Source organism: Aptenodytes patagonicus, chromosome 3, assembly GCF_965638725.1.
Source record: "Aptenodytes patagonicus chromosome 3, bAptPat1.pri.cur, whole genome shotgun sequence".
NCBI lineage: Eukaryota > Metazoa > Chordata > Aves > Sphenisciformes > Spheniscidae > Aptenodytes > Aptenodytes patagonicus.
In genome coordinates, this window is record NC_134951.1 from 16,819,894 (window position 1) to 16,839,372 (window position 19,479).

Genomic DNA, 19,479 nt, shown 5'->3' on the forward strand with positions numbered 1-19,479 from the left:
CGCCGAACAGCTGTGTCCTTAAGGAAGTAGGGGAAAGGAAAGAATATGGATTTTATTTCACACCAGCATAGCCACCGTATTTCAGTGACAGCTGATGAAATATTAAGGCTGGTTGCTAAAGGGTGGGGGACGGTGTGTGAGCGGAGGGCTCTGTTGGGAGAACGGAAAGGCAGGGTGGCAGATTGTGCGTGGTGCGGTGAAAGGCTGTGTAGCGGGTGTGTGGGTGCCTGCCAGTGTGCAGGACAGTGCTCACTGGGTAAGCGGCGCGTGGCAGGTGGATGCAAGCAGAGGTTGGTCTTTAAGATAACTGCAATGCGTTACGACTCTGAGAAACAGCTCTGGCACCGTCATTTCTGCTACAGGCGCCGTGGCAGTGGCTGGGGAACAGACCCCAGGAAGGAGTGATGCCCTGTGATCCCCCACCAAGCCCCGCAGGCAGCCCAGCCCAGCAGCCCGCGGCAGATGGCCGGGACCTGTTGAGCTGGGTGCTCACGCCACCCACCTGAATGCCCCCTGCCGTGGAAATCCTGATTCTTTTGCACTGCACACAGCCCCTGCCCAGGGCCCTTCTGCCCCAACAAACACTTCCTACCACAGCCAGGAGCCCTACTTGCCCCCCAGCTTCTTCCATGCTGCTGCCTCCATTCATAGCCCCCACTTCCCTCGCTCTCCATTTTCCACGCTGTAAGCCTCTCTCCTGACCCTTCCTTTGCATTGTCTATTACTGTACTTGTTTCTTTTTGTGTGAGTGACACATTTCACCACAGAGTGTCACAGATACAGCCTTTGAAAAGCAGCCCCCTCTCAAGCAATATTTGGCAGCTGCTTTTAGATGCAGAGTGGGAGCCGAGATCTGTACATTCCCTGTCACAACGGGAGGCACTTGCTAGGGAAGGATGAAACCCCTTACATCCTCTAGTGTTCAAATCATCTGTGATGATTAGATACCAGACATTAGTGATTAAGTGCTTGTGAAGAGTGCTTTGATAGTGGAGAGAGGATGGTAAGAAGGAAAATAATGTCACCTTCCCAGTAACCTCCTCTATATTTGGACTTCACTCTGACACACAATACAGAACATGCTAACAATACTATCTGCAGGTGATAATAGTGGGTGGCTAAACCAGCAAGCATGGAAGGCAATAGAGAAGAAAGTAGAGGCTGTAAAAAGTCTGCAAAAGCATGCAGGCAATGCCTTTTATTTTGTTTGCTACTACATTATCAAGTCAATCCATGTGACGAAGAACTCTATCTTCTTGCCACCTTAAAGTCAGAAAGGAAAGACTTAAGAGATCTGTGTACGTAACGGGCATGGGACAAGGTTTCTCGCAAAGGTAGCTGGGACTGAAAGCCAATAATTCCCTCCCACAAAAGGCAAGACAAGAGAAGGGTGGAGCTGGGACCTGGGTTCCCAGCCCAACACATGCACCCATGGTAAACAGCTACAGCAGGAAGAAGTTGCAGCACAGGATGCCAGTCCCACCCAAACAGATTTGCTTTTATTTATCATTATTATTTATTTGTATTACTGTATCACTTCCAAGTCTTAGTTGGACACGAACCCTACACTGTTGCTCTCCGTGAAAGCTTACAGTCTAAGGGAGCTTAGCTTGTAAACTAGTGAGGGATGAAGAAACTTTTGGATGGAGCTCTGGAGAGCGGCTCTCCCTGACGGATCCACCATTACCATTTGGCTCAGCTCCAAAACACAGGGAAAGTTTACAGACACTTAAGTTGTTTAAGTATTTGGTTACAGGAAAGGAGATTTCAGCCCACCGTATTTCGTTCTGAGTTCTTGTAAAAACTCTTATACCTTTGAGGCTGCATTATGCTTTAGGCCATTAAGCAGCACTGTATTTTCTCTTGATCAGTTCAGAGCATTCCTTAATTATATTAGCTCCTTTCAGCCAACCATTTTTTTCCCCTACAAAAGCATACTTGACAGTCCTGTACATCACCAAGACAGATGTCCATGCAGCATGAACTTTATTTATAAAGGATGGATTAAACATGAATGCCACACTTCTTTAAAAAAGTTTAAATTAACTAATTAACTGGTAAAAACTGAACAGGTAATACTATTTACATAGGACAATGCCCACCTTCCTTCCCAAAACTTAAAGTGAATTCTCACTCTGCATCAAGGACAATGAAATACAGAAACACACTGATTTCTAGCAGTTATCTTGTAAATAGCAATCTAAGTCTCTCAAACTTACAGAACTTACCTTTTCCCTGTAAATGAACCTAAATTAGCTCTTTGGCACAGTCATACTGATGTCTGCATTTCAAGGCCAGTACTGTAATGGACTCGGCCACCTGATGGCATTTCATCAGTATAAAATCAATGATCCTCCCATTGGTGTATCCAGCAAGAAAGGACTGTCCAAATATTAGATGTCTTCTGACAATGTCTATACTCATCCTTCCTGCACCTGGACTGAGTGAAGTTAACACTGATTCTATAAAGACAAACATGACGTTTGCAACTCAGAGAATATTTCCAAAAACCTAGACAAAGACTGTGATCACTGACTTCACATTTAGAACGTACAAAATACCATGATGCCTGGTGCCATTCTAGAACATGTTTTTAGATTTCCACCTGAATTCCTCAGAGATGTAGTCTCCATTTTCGTACACTTTTGAAGCACCTTGGCAGGAAAATATCCCCAGAAATTGTATTGGGAGTGTTTCAGAACCATCTCATCTGCTGTCTTGAGTGCACTGGGCCCAGCTTGAAGTCTGTAGCCAGTGCAACTATTTAATCAGAAACCGGGAAACACCACTGTTCTAGATGTAATAAGTCACTTGCAGGTCAGTCTCTCCATTTGGTCTCTTCAGTTACTCAAGGTAATTTCAGTTTCAGGTTTAAATGTTTAGATCTCATTTTAAAATCTACCTTCTTGATTCTCTTCCTTATGCTAATAAAACCAGACATATAATTATGCTTCTATTCCAAGAGTCCTGTATGGTAAAACTAGCCAGTGTGGCACCTGTTCCAAAAATTAAGGCTCCAACTGAGTTCCCATTATTTAAGAAATATACTTTACAAATCTTCATATAAAAAGCCTACCTGGATCAATCAGTAGCAGTATACTACAAAACTGTAACAATTTGGGTTGCCTTGTGCCAGCTGTTAGATAAATAAGACTTGTAAAACAAAATCTGCTCCTAACTTTACATTTTCTATTTCTGGAATGTACAAAAAGTTTTCTAAAACTCTTGCTTATGAACTTGCATGTGGTCTTTTTTGTCACAGAAGAAGTGCATTCATTGACCTCCCTTCTGATGCAAAATGATTTCCGCCATGCAGAGTAGTAAGTTTCTGCATCTCTCCCAGGAATTAGGAATTACTTCCATCAGAAAATTAAATTAGAAAAGTCACTTCGGTGTTTGGAAATATGAGCGCAAATTGACTGATTAGATATCATTCTAATAAACAATGGAAAACAGTCCTGTTTCTGTTCAGAAAGCAGAGCCTCTCAAAAGTCATTTCATAAGATGGTGGCAATTAGTCTCTTGTATCATTCAGGAAATGTGTCTCTTTTCAATTAAATATGTCGTCCAGTCAGGAAGAAAAGTGGTCTGTCCTCTTTTGCATTGGCAGTCTGGAATTCATCCCGCAGTCGGAACTGCCATTCGTCTTCCAGCTCTAGCCGGACAACAGTCTGGCGAAGAGAATTGCGATCTTGACAAATCACACACAGGGTGGCACCTAAGCAAGCAGTTAAAAAGAAACCCACGTGAGTATCCCCTTTGTTCTCATATCACCCAGCTCCCACCACCCCTTAGCATGTAGAACTCCACCACTTTCACAACAGGAGTTACAAATGGGCTTGGGAGAAAATTAAGACACTCATGTAGGACTGAGCAGAGCTATGTTCAGCTCCCTATTGATCAAGATCTTCTTGTGTAACTTGAGGTGTCTAGTATTCATCTAGTAAACAGGACTAACAATACATTCCCTACTCTTTAGGGTAAGGAAGGGTAAAACTGTCAGGTCTAAGGAGGTGGTGATGGGTCCTGGCAGAAAACAAGATAAAGCCCAACATCCATTACTGTTCTAGCCCTACTGATCATTACCTTGTTGAGTGAACCCCTCACTCAGCAGAACACTTACACCACAAGTCAATCACCATCACAGCTGACACAAGCTCTTTGTGCTTTGCTGACCAGAAATGGGCGAAACATGTCCTTAAAACTAATCACAAACTTTAGTGCTTTTCGGATTGGTGAGCTAATGTGCTGGCAAAGAAGAATCTGCTCTGTATGGCTATGGAGACAGGCGAATCCAGAATGCCAAAGTAAGAAATATCATATTTTAGTAAACAGTATCAACTGCCTTGACTGGCATGCTGATACCATTTTAACTTGCATGCATGATTTCCTGGCTTCCGAGAAAAGTGCTCAACTAAGAGGAAATAATTACCTCGCCAGCATTCAATAATCTGAATGAGAGATGGTGAGGTAAATGGAAATGCCCAAGACAAAAAAAGCTGAGAATATAATAAAAAGAAACAAGACAGACAGTCATGTGGTGTTTAATGTTCACGTGGTGGGTTAGAAAATCAAGCAGACTGCCAAGGGAGATGGAGAAATCCTGAATCAAACACACTTTGTGCTACACGCTATAAAAATTGTCTGGTTTATGCAAAATGAAACTGATTGATAGCCTCTGGTCACTCAAAAAATGCAGTACAACAGCACTGCTTTCATTTGCAGTTACTCTGATAGCCTTGTTAGAGAAACTACAGGCTGATTAAAATGTGGACACTGCTCCAGAATGAGCATAGACACTGGCACTCATGTGGCTTCAGTGGCGCGTGCAGGTTAAAGCACTGTATACCCCAGTTTGCACTTTGCTACACATACCTACATGAAACTGTACTAACTGCAACAAAAAACACAGCAGTTCATAACAACTCTGCCTGTTTCAAGAAGGCATTTGCCACGGTGTTCTTCCTCCAGCAACAGTTATAGCTGTGAGTGAAACGAGTCCCCAGAGCGCTAAATGCCTAAGATAGTAGGAGAACAATCCGAAAGAAGTTTGCAATGTGACTGCCTGCAATACAAATGGAAGTTATTTGTCTCCACTGTTATCCACTACCATAAGGACTACATGGAGGAACTGGTTAGTAGGAATAAATTTTAAATAAGCCAGCTTCTATTTCCAAGCATAGTAAATAGATTTTGATGGAGGCTTGTCCAGCACATATTTTCTATTGAAAGTTCGAAAACCTGCAAGAACACAATAGGTAAATGCTTCATACATAAATCTTAAATACTGTTTTCAAACATAAAGTAAGGAGTTACGTATATACACTAGGCATAATGATACAGATCCAACATTCCTCCCCATGTAGAAATCTGCAGAACTTATAGCACTGTTATATACCAGTTTACTACAGTACAGAGCCAGCATGATCAAGAATCAAAGATGGGTGGGGTATATAAAGACAAATATGAATACATGCATATACATATATATACATGTATATTTTCATATAAAATACATTTTTCTCCAGGTTCCCAGAGACCAGGTCATATAATTCTCTGTAATAAAATTATTGCAGCTCACCTTTAAGAAAATGAAACTTCTTCAAAAAGCTAGCTACAACAAAGGAGTCGCAGAGGTACAGCAGGAGACCACTGAATGTCAAACCAGAGGAACTGATATTCAGAGAGTGAGGCCGAGAACTCACATAGCAAACTGCAATCTGATTGGGAGAGGGGGGAAAAAAAAATTAACATTTTTCAAGCTTCTATATAAAGTTAAGTCTTGATATCAAGCTTTCAGTATTTGCACCCGACTCAAATTCAGACTTGCTTTCCAACTCCAAATATTGTGATCTTTATAGTTCCTTCTTAAACATCCCTCTACTTATTAAAAATCTACATAAAAGCACTATTAATAACTATGTATTAGTCATTACTATTCACTACTATTATTATCATGAGGTTTAGATATGATAGGGTTTGAAAGCTGCAGTAACATTAGCTCCTCACAACCATAATGTTGTGACCTGCCCAGCACAGTTTATCTACACATGAGTAAATATAGTAACTGTGCAGTCAGACACAAAAAGAACCCTTTAGAAATGCCTAATTTCATTTACATTATGACAGGATTACTGAAGTCAGTAAAGCTGTGCATATACATAAATGTGCAAGGTTTCCTCTTGTCTAGTTTGTTTTTATGGCTACTCCTCAAATCCACTAGGAACCAGGAATATTCGTAGCACTCTTTCAGGACTTATAAATTTAAATTAAGGAATCTTCCACACAAGGCTTTGTTTCCAAAGTGCCATTGTACTACTTAGTTGGGGCAGACCCTGGATCTAGCATAAATCAGCATGATTCAGTGGAGGAAAGTTGACCCACAGCAACTGAGACTCTGGCCCAGGATGCCTATATTTATCCATATTCCTTCAATCCTATTGTATCATATTCCAGCTCAGGTAACAATTCCAGAACTGAATTGAACTCATTTCATGTGCTGAATGGGTTAGAGCTGAAAGGATGCAATGGATGAAGACAGTAACAGTACAATGCCCTTCCACAGAGTTTGTTTTTCCAAGCATGGTGGGAACGTAGACCTGTAAGAGATCAGCCAGAAAGGAAATTAAAAGATATAGTTCAAAATGTTCTGGGAGCAGCGTATATGGGAAGGTCATTACACAGCTGTTTTGGTAAAGAAGTTTAGTAAATCCAGCAAGACTGAATTTCATTTAGTATTCAAGTCAGGTGAAAAGGTAAAAACAGATTCTCTCACCTGAACAACAACACCTTAGTATCATACTTCTATCCGACCTACATTTGAGTTTAAGTATGACCTTGGCTTTAGATCCAAACCCATCAGAGAGAGCCAACGGCTCCTGAGATCTCATGTCAGCTTCTCCCATTCTGACTGTTTTCTTGGTATTTGCTTCTCTGCCTCAGCTTATCAGTCAAAAGTGAACTAAAACATTTGTATTTTGAAGTGCTTTCTAAGAGCTAGCTAGTATTTGTAAAACACTCTTGTGGAAGAAATTTGCTGTAGGAAGGGCCAAATTATAGCAGACTGAGAAAACACTTCTTAAAGAAAAATGCGCTCTGTGTTAATTCAGAATCTAATATAATTCACAGAATACATTAGTATTTAGGACAACTCTGGTATTGTTCTCCATGTACTTTATCTGTAGCCTCTAATAATATCTCTACGGGACTAAGAATTTGATTTTAACATTATAGGGATCTAGTACCTGATTCTTCAAAGGCTGTGTAACTATTATTAAGGAACGCATCAAGGAACTCATCCAAAACATAGCCTATACATTTCTAGAGCTGCTTGAAGATTATTTTGTTCAGTACCTGTGGTCCTAAGTTAAGGTAACAGTCCACAGATAGCACTGGATGGCTATAGTTCTTCAGTGAGAGAGGGAAGAAGCGATGGCTGTGATACTGGAGGTATTTTTCAAGGAGCAACTGAGCAGGTGCTGCCAAGAAGGTATGCTTGCTGTCAGGAGCACAAATGTACTGAGCAGGTGAGATTGAAACTGGAGTGTCAGATACCTATGAGGAAAAATATTTCTGGTACAGATCAATCCTGATCAATCAAGTTGTACTTATCTGAATTTTGGTTTGTATAAAATGTATCTCTATCCTACAAATCTAAGATTTATATAAGAAGCAAAGTCATTCAGCCAAAAATATCTGCTACCAAAAAGTTTCAGAGTTTCACGGATTTATATTTGTATTTATAGAGTCTTTGGGGTTTCTTGTTTGAACCCAAAGTACTCCTACATATGAAGTCATATGAAGATGAGCAATTCAATAGCTATAGATAAAAAGCTCATAGTGAATGGTTACCTGGATCGTAAAGAGACACTTTAGATGTTTTTAAAAGTTTTAAAGGAAAATTATTAAGGAAAGGTACATTTATGCCAAGAATATTGTGGATTTCAGAAAGAAATTAAAAAAAACAAAACATTGCAGACATAACACATTACTGGCAACTGGTGATGCACCAAAATACCTCAGCTCTCCTGGTTCAGGGTGCAAAAAGGAAAACAGAATTTTAACAATAATGAAACAGAGGTCACAGTTCCCACCTTAGACTTAATGTGGAAGGATCGCTGTCCTCCTACTGCAATTTGCTTTTTCATGACACTGAAGTGATTGAACCGACAGATGAGAAGGCCAGCACTGTGGACGCGCAAGTTGAAGTCAACATCATCACACGTAAATCTGGAAAGAATAAAATCATAGCAGTTCAGAGGAATGTTTCTCATCACACAGTAACAAATACAAGCACTCAGGGTCTTTCATCAGCACCGTAGAAAGGACAGGTGTCAAACATACTGACCCTCCACCAGCGCCTATCAGTCAGGGAAAGAGGCTTCAGCTTTGTAATAATAAACTAGGCTAGAACGAGTTCAAGAAGATCAGAATGAGGGAGGGAACCACTTAGGGCGTGAAAGCACCAGAAACGCATATGAAAGTGGAAGCAGAAAGGTAGGAAATTGTCAAGGAAAAGACCTAGGAGTTAAAATATTTTCTTTGCCTTTTACTACAATAACGCAGTCATAGAAAATAGCTACATACATTACTACCCCAAATAAGGTGAAGGAAATTAATTCCTTTGACTTCTGAGGAAATGGATGAGGCCCTACATTTGATTTGTCAAATGCACAGAGGTCTCTGACTACTCATTTTTCCCTTAGAATACGAATATCCAGTAAATTTTTTTCAGTATTCCTCTACAGAAATAATGTCATTTTACATTAGAGACAAAAGGAGTCTTAATACACCAGAACTGGTGAGACATAGGAATAAATTAAGCAGAATGAGGCCAAACATCCCTGAGCTAAATTTGATCCATTTTAAAAATAAGATGGAGCAGAATAAAAGGTAAACTCCTAAAGCTGACTAAATTCAAATTCTCTGGCCTTTGGAAAATTCAGACTCAGTTCTCCATTTTGAATGTAGATATGATGATGTGCAGAACTGTTGGATTAACATCCAGGGCTTGGATTTAAGAGAGCTGAGCAATTACTGCAACAGTGAACATCAGTGAGAAATGTGGCATTTAATTATGTGTTTCTAAAATCTTGTCTTTGATCTTAGTAATATTTACATGGATATTTGGTATTCCTGAATGTCAGTGTCTCTGTGTTTTAAAATGTACCTTTTTTCCTTGCCAGCCCAGGCTTGGAATGTCATACAATACTTCAGGCTCAACAGCACCCACACAGAGGATTATGGTGAGCCACACATGGTTTAAGGACACAGGCAGGAAATGGGCGGTGTGATCTGGCATTCCTGACATTTTAACATTGCTGCCTGTACTCCAATCATTTTGCTTTATTGTCGTTCTCTTCATTAGCCCTTCATAGCGCTTCATAAGGTAATACAGTTAGACAGCCTGGGAGCACAGTTCTGCACTAGGAGATGCACTGAAGCAAGTTTAAAATGCTCTTTTAAACTGCCAGGCTGGTGACGATAGAAATTTAGGTTGTCTGTTTATCCACAGAATAATGAAAGCAGAAGTGCTTCCCTGCAGTTATAAGTAAACTTGCACTTCAGAAGCCATCGTCCTGAGATAGGAGAGTTCTTCTGAGAAGCACAGTGACTGATTTTCAGTAATCGAAGTCTAGGTGTGTAGAGCCACTTTAGATTACCTGGGGTACCCCACCTAGCTCACAGAAAAACACATGTAGATTTCATGTCATACCTGTCAGCCCCATATGGACATCTTGCATATTCTGAGGTGCCTAAAGACCAGCTTTAGACAAGTGAATCCCACCTCTAGTGATATCTATTTCATTCTGTTGTAATAAATGCTCGTCCCTCAGAAATGGGGCCAAAACCACAGTTTATTTCACAGAGATCAGTGAAATTCTGTGAGATGATGTACCTAGTGAATACAGTTCTGGTAACTGGTGATACTGCGTATGGCAATAATATAATCTGATATATCCTATGTGGCACAATAAATGAAAAAGTGGGATTTCTGAGACAGCTGAATGTGAGAAACAACCACCAATGTCAACGAGGTTTATTTATTCCTTTCTTCTGATTGTCCTGATAAGCACACATGCAGTATGCTCCAGTGTTGTGCTACTCAGGGTAAAAAGTCCAGCTATATCTCAGTTCCATGTCAGAACAAGACTTGGTTATGCGCCATTCACCCATACACTCCTGTTTCCTTTCGAAGGGAGTGCAGGTAAGCGGGCAGGAGGGGAAGTACAGTGTTTACCAAACGGCCACTTGGACTAGACAACTGGGGGACCAATACTGCAGGGCACACTGCTGAGCATGTCTACCCTGTAATTCAAATATGACTGTTTTATTTGGAACTATGGAAATTAGTGTCTTTTTCCAACTGCTGGCAATTTGGTAAGGATTTGAACCATCAGTAAGAAAACAAAATCTGTCTGCATCCCATTAACAACCTCCCCAAAAAACCAAGAGCTTTTGTAAAACTTCCTTTATTTGGTTCATTATCTCTGTTGAAAGATGCTACTGATTCACTTACCTGTTCTGATTGTACTGTACATTCTGTGTCAGATCAACATTCAGCATAATGAAATCATGCACATGGCAGCAGGAGAATGGTTCCTTGATCTCAGCACTGTTTGTTTTACTGGACCATTTCCTCATACCAATTAAGGCATAGTGAGTGACATTGGGAGTTGCTTCAATATGTTGCAGAATTTGCTTCAAGGAAACATTCCTCTCGGTCCATGTATAGTCACTACAATAATTACAAAAATGTGTTAATTTAAAGTATATAGAGAATATTCAGAATCTCATTCAGCTGAAGAGCAATTCTTAACAGTCGAAAGTAGTTATGAGTATCAGGTAGATAACTTCAGTGTTGTCTTACTTTACTGCAACTTTTTGTCTCTCACTCTAATCAAAACTTAAAATTAATTAGTGCTTATGTGGTGGGGACTGGTATGACAGATCTGAAACTTAGTCTGGATCTTCCAAAATATTCACTCAGATATGTAAACTTTTAGTTACCTGGATAATGTTCCAGGTGGGGAGGGTTGACTCTGGGAGGGTTGCTGACTTTGTGCCATAACCTAAGTGCAAAGTATAAGATCCTCCTAGCCCACCCCTACAGTCCATAAATCTCAGTTTTCACTGAGTTTAGTTCTCTTTGAGGGTTTGCTGTAAATCCTGCATAGCACCACTCTGGGAATAGATAAACATATCTAGTACAAACAATGCTCTAAAGTAATGGAAACAAAAATACTTGTTTGGGGACTTGGGGAGCTAATAAAGGAGCCATACAAACTGGGACTGACAAAAGACCCAAAGGAAATCAGCTGCACAATTTGCACAGAAATGTCTTTTAGCTTCCTTAGAAAAATCCTGTTAAAAACGTACATGTGAATGCCCATGCTTGCCCAGTGCATCAGGGATTGTTTACAGAGTCTGAAATCTGAAGTCCAAGTAACTCTAGTTTGAACTGGAGTCAAGCTATACAGCAAAGGCTGCAGGGCACTTAAATCCTCAGGGGACAGGAATGAAAAACAGGCATTAAACTATATGCTATGCAAAGGCAGATATCTAGGGAAAATACATCTCTCGTTAGGCAAATATTATTCTCTGCTTGTACAGGGTAAAAGTTGTAGTATATCGAACGTAATTTCAAACCTGATATGCAGTGAAAGGTTAAGAGATCAGCTGAAAAAGCATATATTAATCTATTTACCTTTTCCTGTCTCCTGAACAATCAACTTCTACTGCATTCCACATAACACAGGAGTCATCTGAAATGACAATGAAAGGCCAAATATCCTGGGGTTTTATCCCCAGCTCCTCCTGCCGATTTCGTTCAAGCTCCAAGTTATGATAAGACAACTCTTTTATCAGGAAGTGTGCAGCACCTGAAACCAAGGACAATAAACCATCAGATTAAAAGTAGGGGCAGAAATTATTTGCTTTTAACTTGGAAGATTTTTGAAGTGAATATTTCTGCAGACCAGGGTATGAATCACTCTGAAGATTTTAACACCCTAACACTTCCCAGAGCCAACTTACTTTGTCACTTGCCACGCAAGTGACTTATAGGACCCCACTGGGAAGCACACAAAATGAAGCCTGACTTCTGTGGTAAAGATTTGCTAGTGTCTTAAGGGTTTAGTGACTGATTCTTTTAACCTCACAGATATTGGCTCCACTAGCATCTCTAGCGCAAACATCTAGAGATGTTGATTGACCAACTGAATAACATGGGAACAATTTCCCCTGACGATCTACTTTGAATGTTTGTCACTACTGCTGTCTATAAGTTGTTCCAGCAGTAAAAGCAAGGTGCTGAATATTTCACAGATATTGTGTTAGCAGAACCTACCTAAGAGATGTACCTAATCAGTGCATCACTGCCTATGCAAATTGTACATAAGAGGAAACAGAGTAGGTAACTCCATCTGAGTTAACACCCTCAGCTCCCTTTAAAATCAACAGAGGAGAGTAAGTATTTCTAGGGTGCAATTCATCTAGCTTGTTTTAGGTAACCTGGATTAAATGAATTGCATCTTCGACTGTGACACATTGTCTTCAAAGAGAATCCAGACCACCAGATCAGATACGCTAGCTACAAGGTGTGTGTCTACATTTCACTATTGACTAACAACACTTCAAGGGCCCAAGTCATGTGTCCACATTTGTTAGAGCTTTCTGTTATACTTACCTACTCCTGCACTGTTGAAAATGCTTGGAAGAACAAGCATGATGTGGTTGGGCCAATACTTCTTATATATGGCCATTTCATATTCCTTGACAACTAAAACATGCAAATGACTGGCTCCATCCATTGCATGATATAAATTGAAAAGTCCATGTTCATGACGACCAGTGGTGGGAGTAAAAGTGGGGCTTTTAATGTAATCTTCACTCTGTAAATAAAAAGAAGTGTGAGTTTCTCCATTAAGCTGGAGGATGTTTAAACAAAGAGAACCAGATCCTTCAGGAGAATAAATCAGATTCATTGCACTGGACAAACTGATACATTTTAAATCAGCTTAATAGGAAAATAAGCAACTCTTGTAAGAGTTGGGAAAAAGAAAACTCTATCCCTTAGCTTATTCGACTAGTGAGAGTGTGGTGGACTGGATAGGACTGCTAACCTTGACCTGCCAAGTGCACAGGGACTTTGAGGCTAGATCTGGAAAAGGATTTAGGTCTGTATGACATAAGATGGTAAGAAACACCTTACTCCAAAACTGCAGTTTCTGACTGGCTATCACCCAATCTTGAATGCATTGAAACTCAATAGGTGCTTCCAAGTTTGATAGTAAAGCCTCTGAAAACCTTGTTTCTACAGACATCCAGGACTGTTCCAGTCTGGGCAACTGATTTTAGCCTGGTTCCTACTAAGGTCATTAAGGACCCAGAATGAAAGTGTGCCTCTTTACAGAGACTCTCCAAAGCCCCCACAATTAAGCACTCCAGATGTGAAACTGCTAAAGCACAAAATGGTGGATTTGATGCCAGTGGAGTTCATGAAAGGAAATTTAAAGTGGATCAAGAAAAATATTTTATAATGGTTTAATAATCCAGGTTGACATCCCACAGCACTTTTCAAGCTTGCAGCAAGATTGCAGGCACCATTTTGGAGCAAGTGAACAGAAAAAGAAGCAAAGGAAGAATAAATGGTTTTGGCAAAGCCTCAAAGCAGGTCAGTGGCAGAAGCAGGAAAGGAATCCACAAGGACCCAGTGCACAGTTCTGACTGAGTAGCCAAGCACAAGTTTACTGGGTGAGGAAGAGCAGGAGGTTTCATCCTCACATTGCACAGTTGCTGCTGTGCTGCTGCCTGGGTTTTCCCGTTTCAAACTTGAACTGGACATAAAAGCCTGAACTGGAGGGTGGTATTGATTGATTATTGTTTATGGGAAACAGTTTATTTTTTCCAGGATAGAAGTGCTACTGCTTACTACTGTTCCACAAATTGCTTCAATACTCCAAGCAGTGTGGCCTGAGCAAGGCACAGCTTCATGTTAGACATGGATATTAGGAGTCACTGTAAAGGCCAACATCAGAGTTTGCATAGCCTGTCAGATGGATGACCTTACAAAGTGTTTTCTACAAGCGTGACATGATTCTTTGGACAGTCTTGAAGCCATGACAAAGATTCTTTGAAAGCCTTATTTTTATATGAAAGCAACTGAGCATTTATGCAGAATAAGACAGGATAATCCGCTGCCTTCCTCTACAGTAAAAAATTGCTTCCTCTTAGTAACTGTATGATAAACACAATGATGTCTCTGAGGCTCACTGCTGAAACCATTGTCACTTTAACATCTTAAACCCATAACCAAAGACCTTTTGCCCCAGATAAGAGTGTTCATACCAAAGGATGAACCTTGATAATGAGCAAAAGAAAAAACGCTTATTGGTGGCTTGACGGTTTTGCTTCATGTCTCCCTTTCTGGGAGAAAATACAAGCTTAGTATCAGGACATCTTCATTATCTCTTGACAGCAGAACCAGAAGTATAAAGAATCCTAATTCAACAAATTGTAAAATTGGTGGTGTCTCTCTCCCGTATATGGCCATAAATATAATTATCCATCTACCTTATCTGTGACTAGTGGTAGCCTCATGCTTTCCAATTGTCGTCCTGGTTGGCTAAAGACAAAATGATGCTCCTTTGACTTTGGAATGATAAAATGCAGCTGGATCTCTTCTCCCAGCATAGAATAGGAAAAGGCAAATGCATGCAGAGTGGACTCATAAAGCTGAGGATGGGAAAAAATAGGGTAATTCCAGTGGTTAGAGTCAAACTACAAGGTCTCAGTGTAGTTAATACACATTTATAACATTACCAAACAGACTGCAATCACTTACTGTATCACATTCAATTTTACCTCATGATTCACTAGGCATTAAGCAATGCCCCCTAGGCTAGAGCATACACTAAAAAAAATATAAATTAAACTGTTCCCTCTTTTGAAACCATTGTTTCAGCTTCGTCTTGGAGATGGTACCAATACTTACAAGCCACTCTCGGCTTTCAGAAATACTGACACATAAAAACCAGTATTTGCATTGCTAATACGTTCTTCCTCACATTCTAATAGGCAGGAAATTGGAGGGTTACTCTGAGTAATAACAGTCTGTATGCCACATATAGACTACTCTACGCTGGACTACTCCTGTATCAGAAGTAGCATCTTTTGCAGTTACTCAGGTGAAAATGTAAGCAAGTCCCAGTGGGAAAAGTTTACTGGGAAAGTAGTTTTAACTGGTAGTATACATGTAGAATGCAGATTGCAGCACTGAATAAGCTAGTGTAAATGAGGCAAGGATTAGTCCTCTGATGTCCCCAAACCTGCAGTCTGGTCAAGGCAGGCAAACCTCAAGAATTGTATTATAACACATACATACAACTTCTAAGCCAATTCATATACAGTGAATGTACACAAAATTGTGTTTAGGTTGTGTCTGCTTCTATTCCTGATCTGCAGAGTAATATCTGGAAATCTTTACCTGGTACCTGGGATTGAAACCCATATACTGATGACACTGTTCACAGTGATGGTAGGTGTTATATGCTGCATACTTGGACAATCTCATCCTAGTTGTTTGACGGCGTGTATACATATCCTCCTGTCTCCTGTTCATTGATCTGTCTATTAAAAAAAGAAACAACTTAAATGTAACATATATTCAAGGCCAGAATGTATTCCCTTGTGACAAACTGTTTCTGTCACTGTAATTAGCTTCTAGGAACAATGGCAGGATTAAACACATGCAAAACAAACTATGAATTCATTCTGAGCATAGTATGTTTTATAAATTGTTATGAACCGCAAAGGGGACTACAAAGAAGTATCTGCAAATTCATGTTTATAATAATTCTGTACAGATTTCACATAAGGCTGAGGTGTAAGTAAAACCAGATTATTAAAATTATTATTGTCGCTGCTGTTATTATTGGTTGAATGCTTGCAAAAGTAATAAATAGTAAAAAAGACTCTTATGACAGACATTTGCAGTCCTGTGACAGACATCACAGTAGATTATGTGAAATGAACTTGGCAAATTTAGCGATGTTGCTCTTTAGATAATATCCACATTTTAAAAAAGGGTCTCCTTTGTGGGAGACTGAAGGAAGATGAGATGTAATTTCTGCTGAAAAAGACTTCTGTTATGTCATCTGGCCAAACCTTTCACTCAGATTTTCAGCATCAGATCAGGTTGTTCAAGGTTGTTCCTTGTCCTGTCAAGTTTTGAAAATCACTAAGAGTGGAGTTTCCACAGACTCCCTGGGCACCTTGCTCCATGGTTTGACCACTTTTATTGTGGAAATATTTTTCATACTATCTAATTGTAATTTCCCATGTTGCAATTTGTGTCTGTTGTCTCTTGTCCTTATGTTGTGTATCTATAATAGTTTGCGTCTATAAGTTCCCATAAGGAAGCTGAAGACAGCAATCAGATGCCCCTGCTAGACTTGTCCAGGCCGAACAAACCCAATTCTCTTTGATTTTCTATGTACATCATGTGCTTCAGGCCTCTATCCATCTTGGTGGCTACCCACTAGATTCACTTCTGTATGTCAATGTCTTTCTTGTACTGGGAAGCCAAAAACTTGACAGAATACTCCAGATGTGGTCTTACAAGTGCCATGCATAGAAGAATAATCACTTCCTTTGACCTGCTTGCTAGATTTTTAGTAAGCCATTAACCCAGTGGAGAACTGGTGACTCACGTTCAAATTGTTGTCCACCAGGATCATCAGGTCACCTTCCTCAAAGTTGCTGTCTATACAGCTGGCCCCAAGCTTGTACAGATGCAAAAAATTATTCCATCCCAAGTGCAAGATCTTGCATTTACCTTTGTTGAACTATATGAGGTTCCTGTTCCTGAGGTTCCTTCCTGGAGGTTCCACTTCTCCAGCCTGTCAAGGTCTTTCTGAATGGCAGTGCTACCTTCCTGCATATTGACTGCTCCCCCCAATTTCGTATCATCCATGAACTTGCTGACGTTGCATTCTGTCCCTTTGACCAGGTTATTAATGGCAATCTTAAACAGCATTTGTGTCACTATCAGTCTCTGAGTATTGCCATGCATACCCAGCTGTCAGTCAGAATTGTGCCACTCATCGCATTTTGAGTTCAGTGGTCCAGCCAATTTCCCACCCACTTTACAATCCACCCATCCAAACCATCTCTCTCCAGTTTTGGCTATGTGGATATCATAGAAGACAGTGACAAAAGCCTTGCTGAAGTCAAGATAAAACCACTGCTCTTCCTTTGTCCATAGTGCCAGTCATGTCATCATAAAATGCAATCGTGTTTACCAATCACGATTTGCCTATGACAGATCCATTCTAGCTGCTCCCAATCACTTTCCTGCCCTTCATGGGTCTGGACATGGCTTACAGGAGAGTTTGTTCCATAATTGTTTTGAGGACTGAGGGTAGGCTGACTAGGCTGTAATTGCTTCGATCCTCCTTCTGTCCTGTAGAGGAAGGGCACGGCATTTTCCTTTTTCCAACCATCAGGAACCTCCACCAATTGTCGTTACCTTTTAAAAATGATAGACAGTAGCCTCACAATGATGTTGGCCAGCTCCCTCAGCAAGCTTGGATACATCCTACCCAGTCCCATGGGCTTGTGTATGTCCAGCTGGCTAATTCAGAGGACTAATTCACACCTCAATACTCCAGGAATCTAGATCTGGACATACGCATCTCATGCTTTCCAAAGCTAAACCAAAACCTAAAAAATAAACCTATAAACACTTTTAAGTACATAAATAACTTTACCCACATAAGTCACTTCATTGCTACAGAGCAGGACAATGCTGCTACATAAAAACATTCAAATACACAAACTTATTGTGGAATCGGAGCTTTTTTAATGAAAGACTACCTATATAATATTCTATAAAACATTTATAAGGCTCATACTCTGGTGCTTCATCTGGCAAACTTCAAATCTTTTTTCACTATTACTTAGTCAAGTGCAATTGTGATAATTTCACTCTGTTTAAAAGTTTAACAGGATTCTCATGTTAAAAACAAATAAATACATATATGTGTACCAATCTAGATTTTTCAAATTCTAACCTTCACTGTTTATAGTCTGAAGCTTTGAACAAATCAGACTTGCATCTTCATATTTTGGGTCATGGATAGTGTAGTCAAAAGGCATCTTCTTAAATGTCTCCAAATCTGGCCACATATCTCCAGGCTGATGGTAGTATTGATCAGATTCTTCTTTTATGTCTATGATATTATTGAAAAATAAGAATTCCTGTAATCACAATTTTTAAAGCTCTTTATATTGCTATAGATGTTTTTGCTATGTCTATTATTTCTGTACCGTTTTTTCTTTCATCATTCTGAGGAAGCAATATTATTATGCATCAAGAGGTGCACTGAACAAATGTACCTCATACCTCAATGCAATTCTGGCTTTTAAACCTTTGTTATCATTTTAAGACCTCTGTAACCTTACTGGAGCAGTTGGTGGGATGATGATGAAAACAATGTCAAGGGTCTGGTACGGCTGATCTACCTGCATCCAGGCATTTGGAGTCTTTCCACTGACCACCACTGACCACCACGTTTGTGAACTCAGTTGAGGAAAGATATGTTATTCTCACTGAGGAAAAGAAGCCCTTTTAAAGCTTCAGAAATCGCAGTATTAAATACAGTGCAGAGTTAAAGTCAAATACCCGTTCTAGTGGTAAGACCAGAGGAATCAAAGATAATTCACCCTAGGGTAAGAGAAAAATAGTAAATGGTATTGGTATAATGTGCAGTGAAATCATGCCTTTTTCTGAAACAGGTTAACTGACATAAAAACCCAGATGTACACAAGTCCTTACAAAATACTTTTCTACCTTTGTCAAGAGGATGAAAGATCTGACAAGAGTAAAATGTACAGTAGTGAGGAGTTCAGTTTGGGGGTCAGCTGTAAGCTGCTGTAAAGAGCCATAACTCCATGTCTATGAGTATAGACTAAATTATTATTTACAACAGGTGAGACCCTGTCTTTTGGCACCCAAAGTAACTATGAAACTCAGCTGGAATTAGTCAGATGGTGAAATTATCTTCATGCCCTGACTGTGAGTTACCTCTAAAATCTTGCCTAAAATACAAAGGATTGCTTGCACAAACCTCTCCCCTAGCAGACTGGTCACCTTTTCCACAGCTGTTGCCATAAACCTTGGGGGATAGCTGCCTCTTTCTCAAGCACAGCTCAGTGTGGAGGAAGACTCCTGGGTACTGCCCCAAAAATCCCTCAGAGACAAGAGCTGAGGCACAGTCCCACAGTAAAATGACTGAACAGCTTCCAGCCAGGGTCTGGAACATGAGGACATTGCTCCTCATGGTATAAATCTGCCAGAATATCACTGATTCTTTTTATATACTTTACCACAAAAGTTCATTCCAATTCTAAACTCAGAAACTGGCTGGATATCATTTAATATACATAAATGCTGTTTATTACTTCCCAAGAAAAACA

At 40.0% G+C, this 19,479-nt stretch overlaps 1 protein-coding gene across 1 annotated transcript in view; it reads right to left on the bottom strand.

The window, feature by feature from the left end:
- Window positions 1-1,498: 1,498 nt before the first annotated feature.
- Window positions 1,499-19,479, bottom strand: part of GREB1 (growth regulating estrogen receptor binding 1) — a 104,364-nt gene continuing 86,383 nt past the window's right edge. The window contains exons 24-33 of the mRNA XM_076332768.1: window positions 18,075-18,233; window positions 15,488-15,630; window positions 14,575-14,736; window positions 12,689-12,893; window positions 11,708-11,882; window positions 10,520-10,738; window positions 8,094-8,229; window positions 7,354-7,554; window positions 5,582-5,720; window positions 1,499-3,718 (exon numbers count right to left, since the gene is read on the bottom strand). Of these exons, the coding sequence (XP_076188883.1) occupies window positions 3,555-3,718; window positions 5,582-5,720; window positions 7,354-7,554; window positions 8,094-8,229; window positions 10,520-10,738; window positions 11,708-11,882; window positions 12,689-12,893; window positions 14,575-14,736; window positions 15,488-15,630; window positions 18,075-18,233 (1,703 nt within the window). The 3' untranslated portion in view covers window positions 1,499-3,554. The remainder of the gene's footprint in view (window positions 3,719-5,581; window positions 5,721-7,353; window positions 7,555-8,093; window positions 8,230-10,519; window positions 10,739-11,707; window positions 11,883-12,688; window positions 12,894-14,574; window positions 14,737-15,487; window positions 15,631-18,074; window positions 18,234-19,479) is intronic.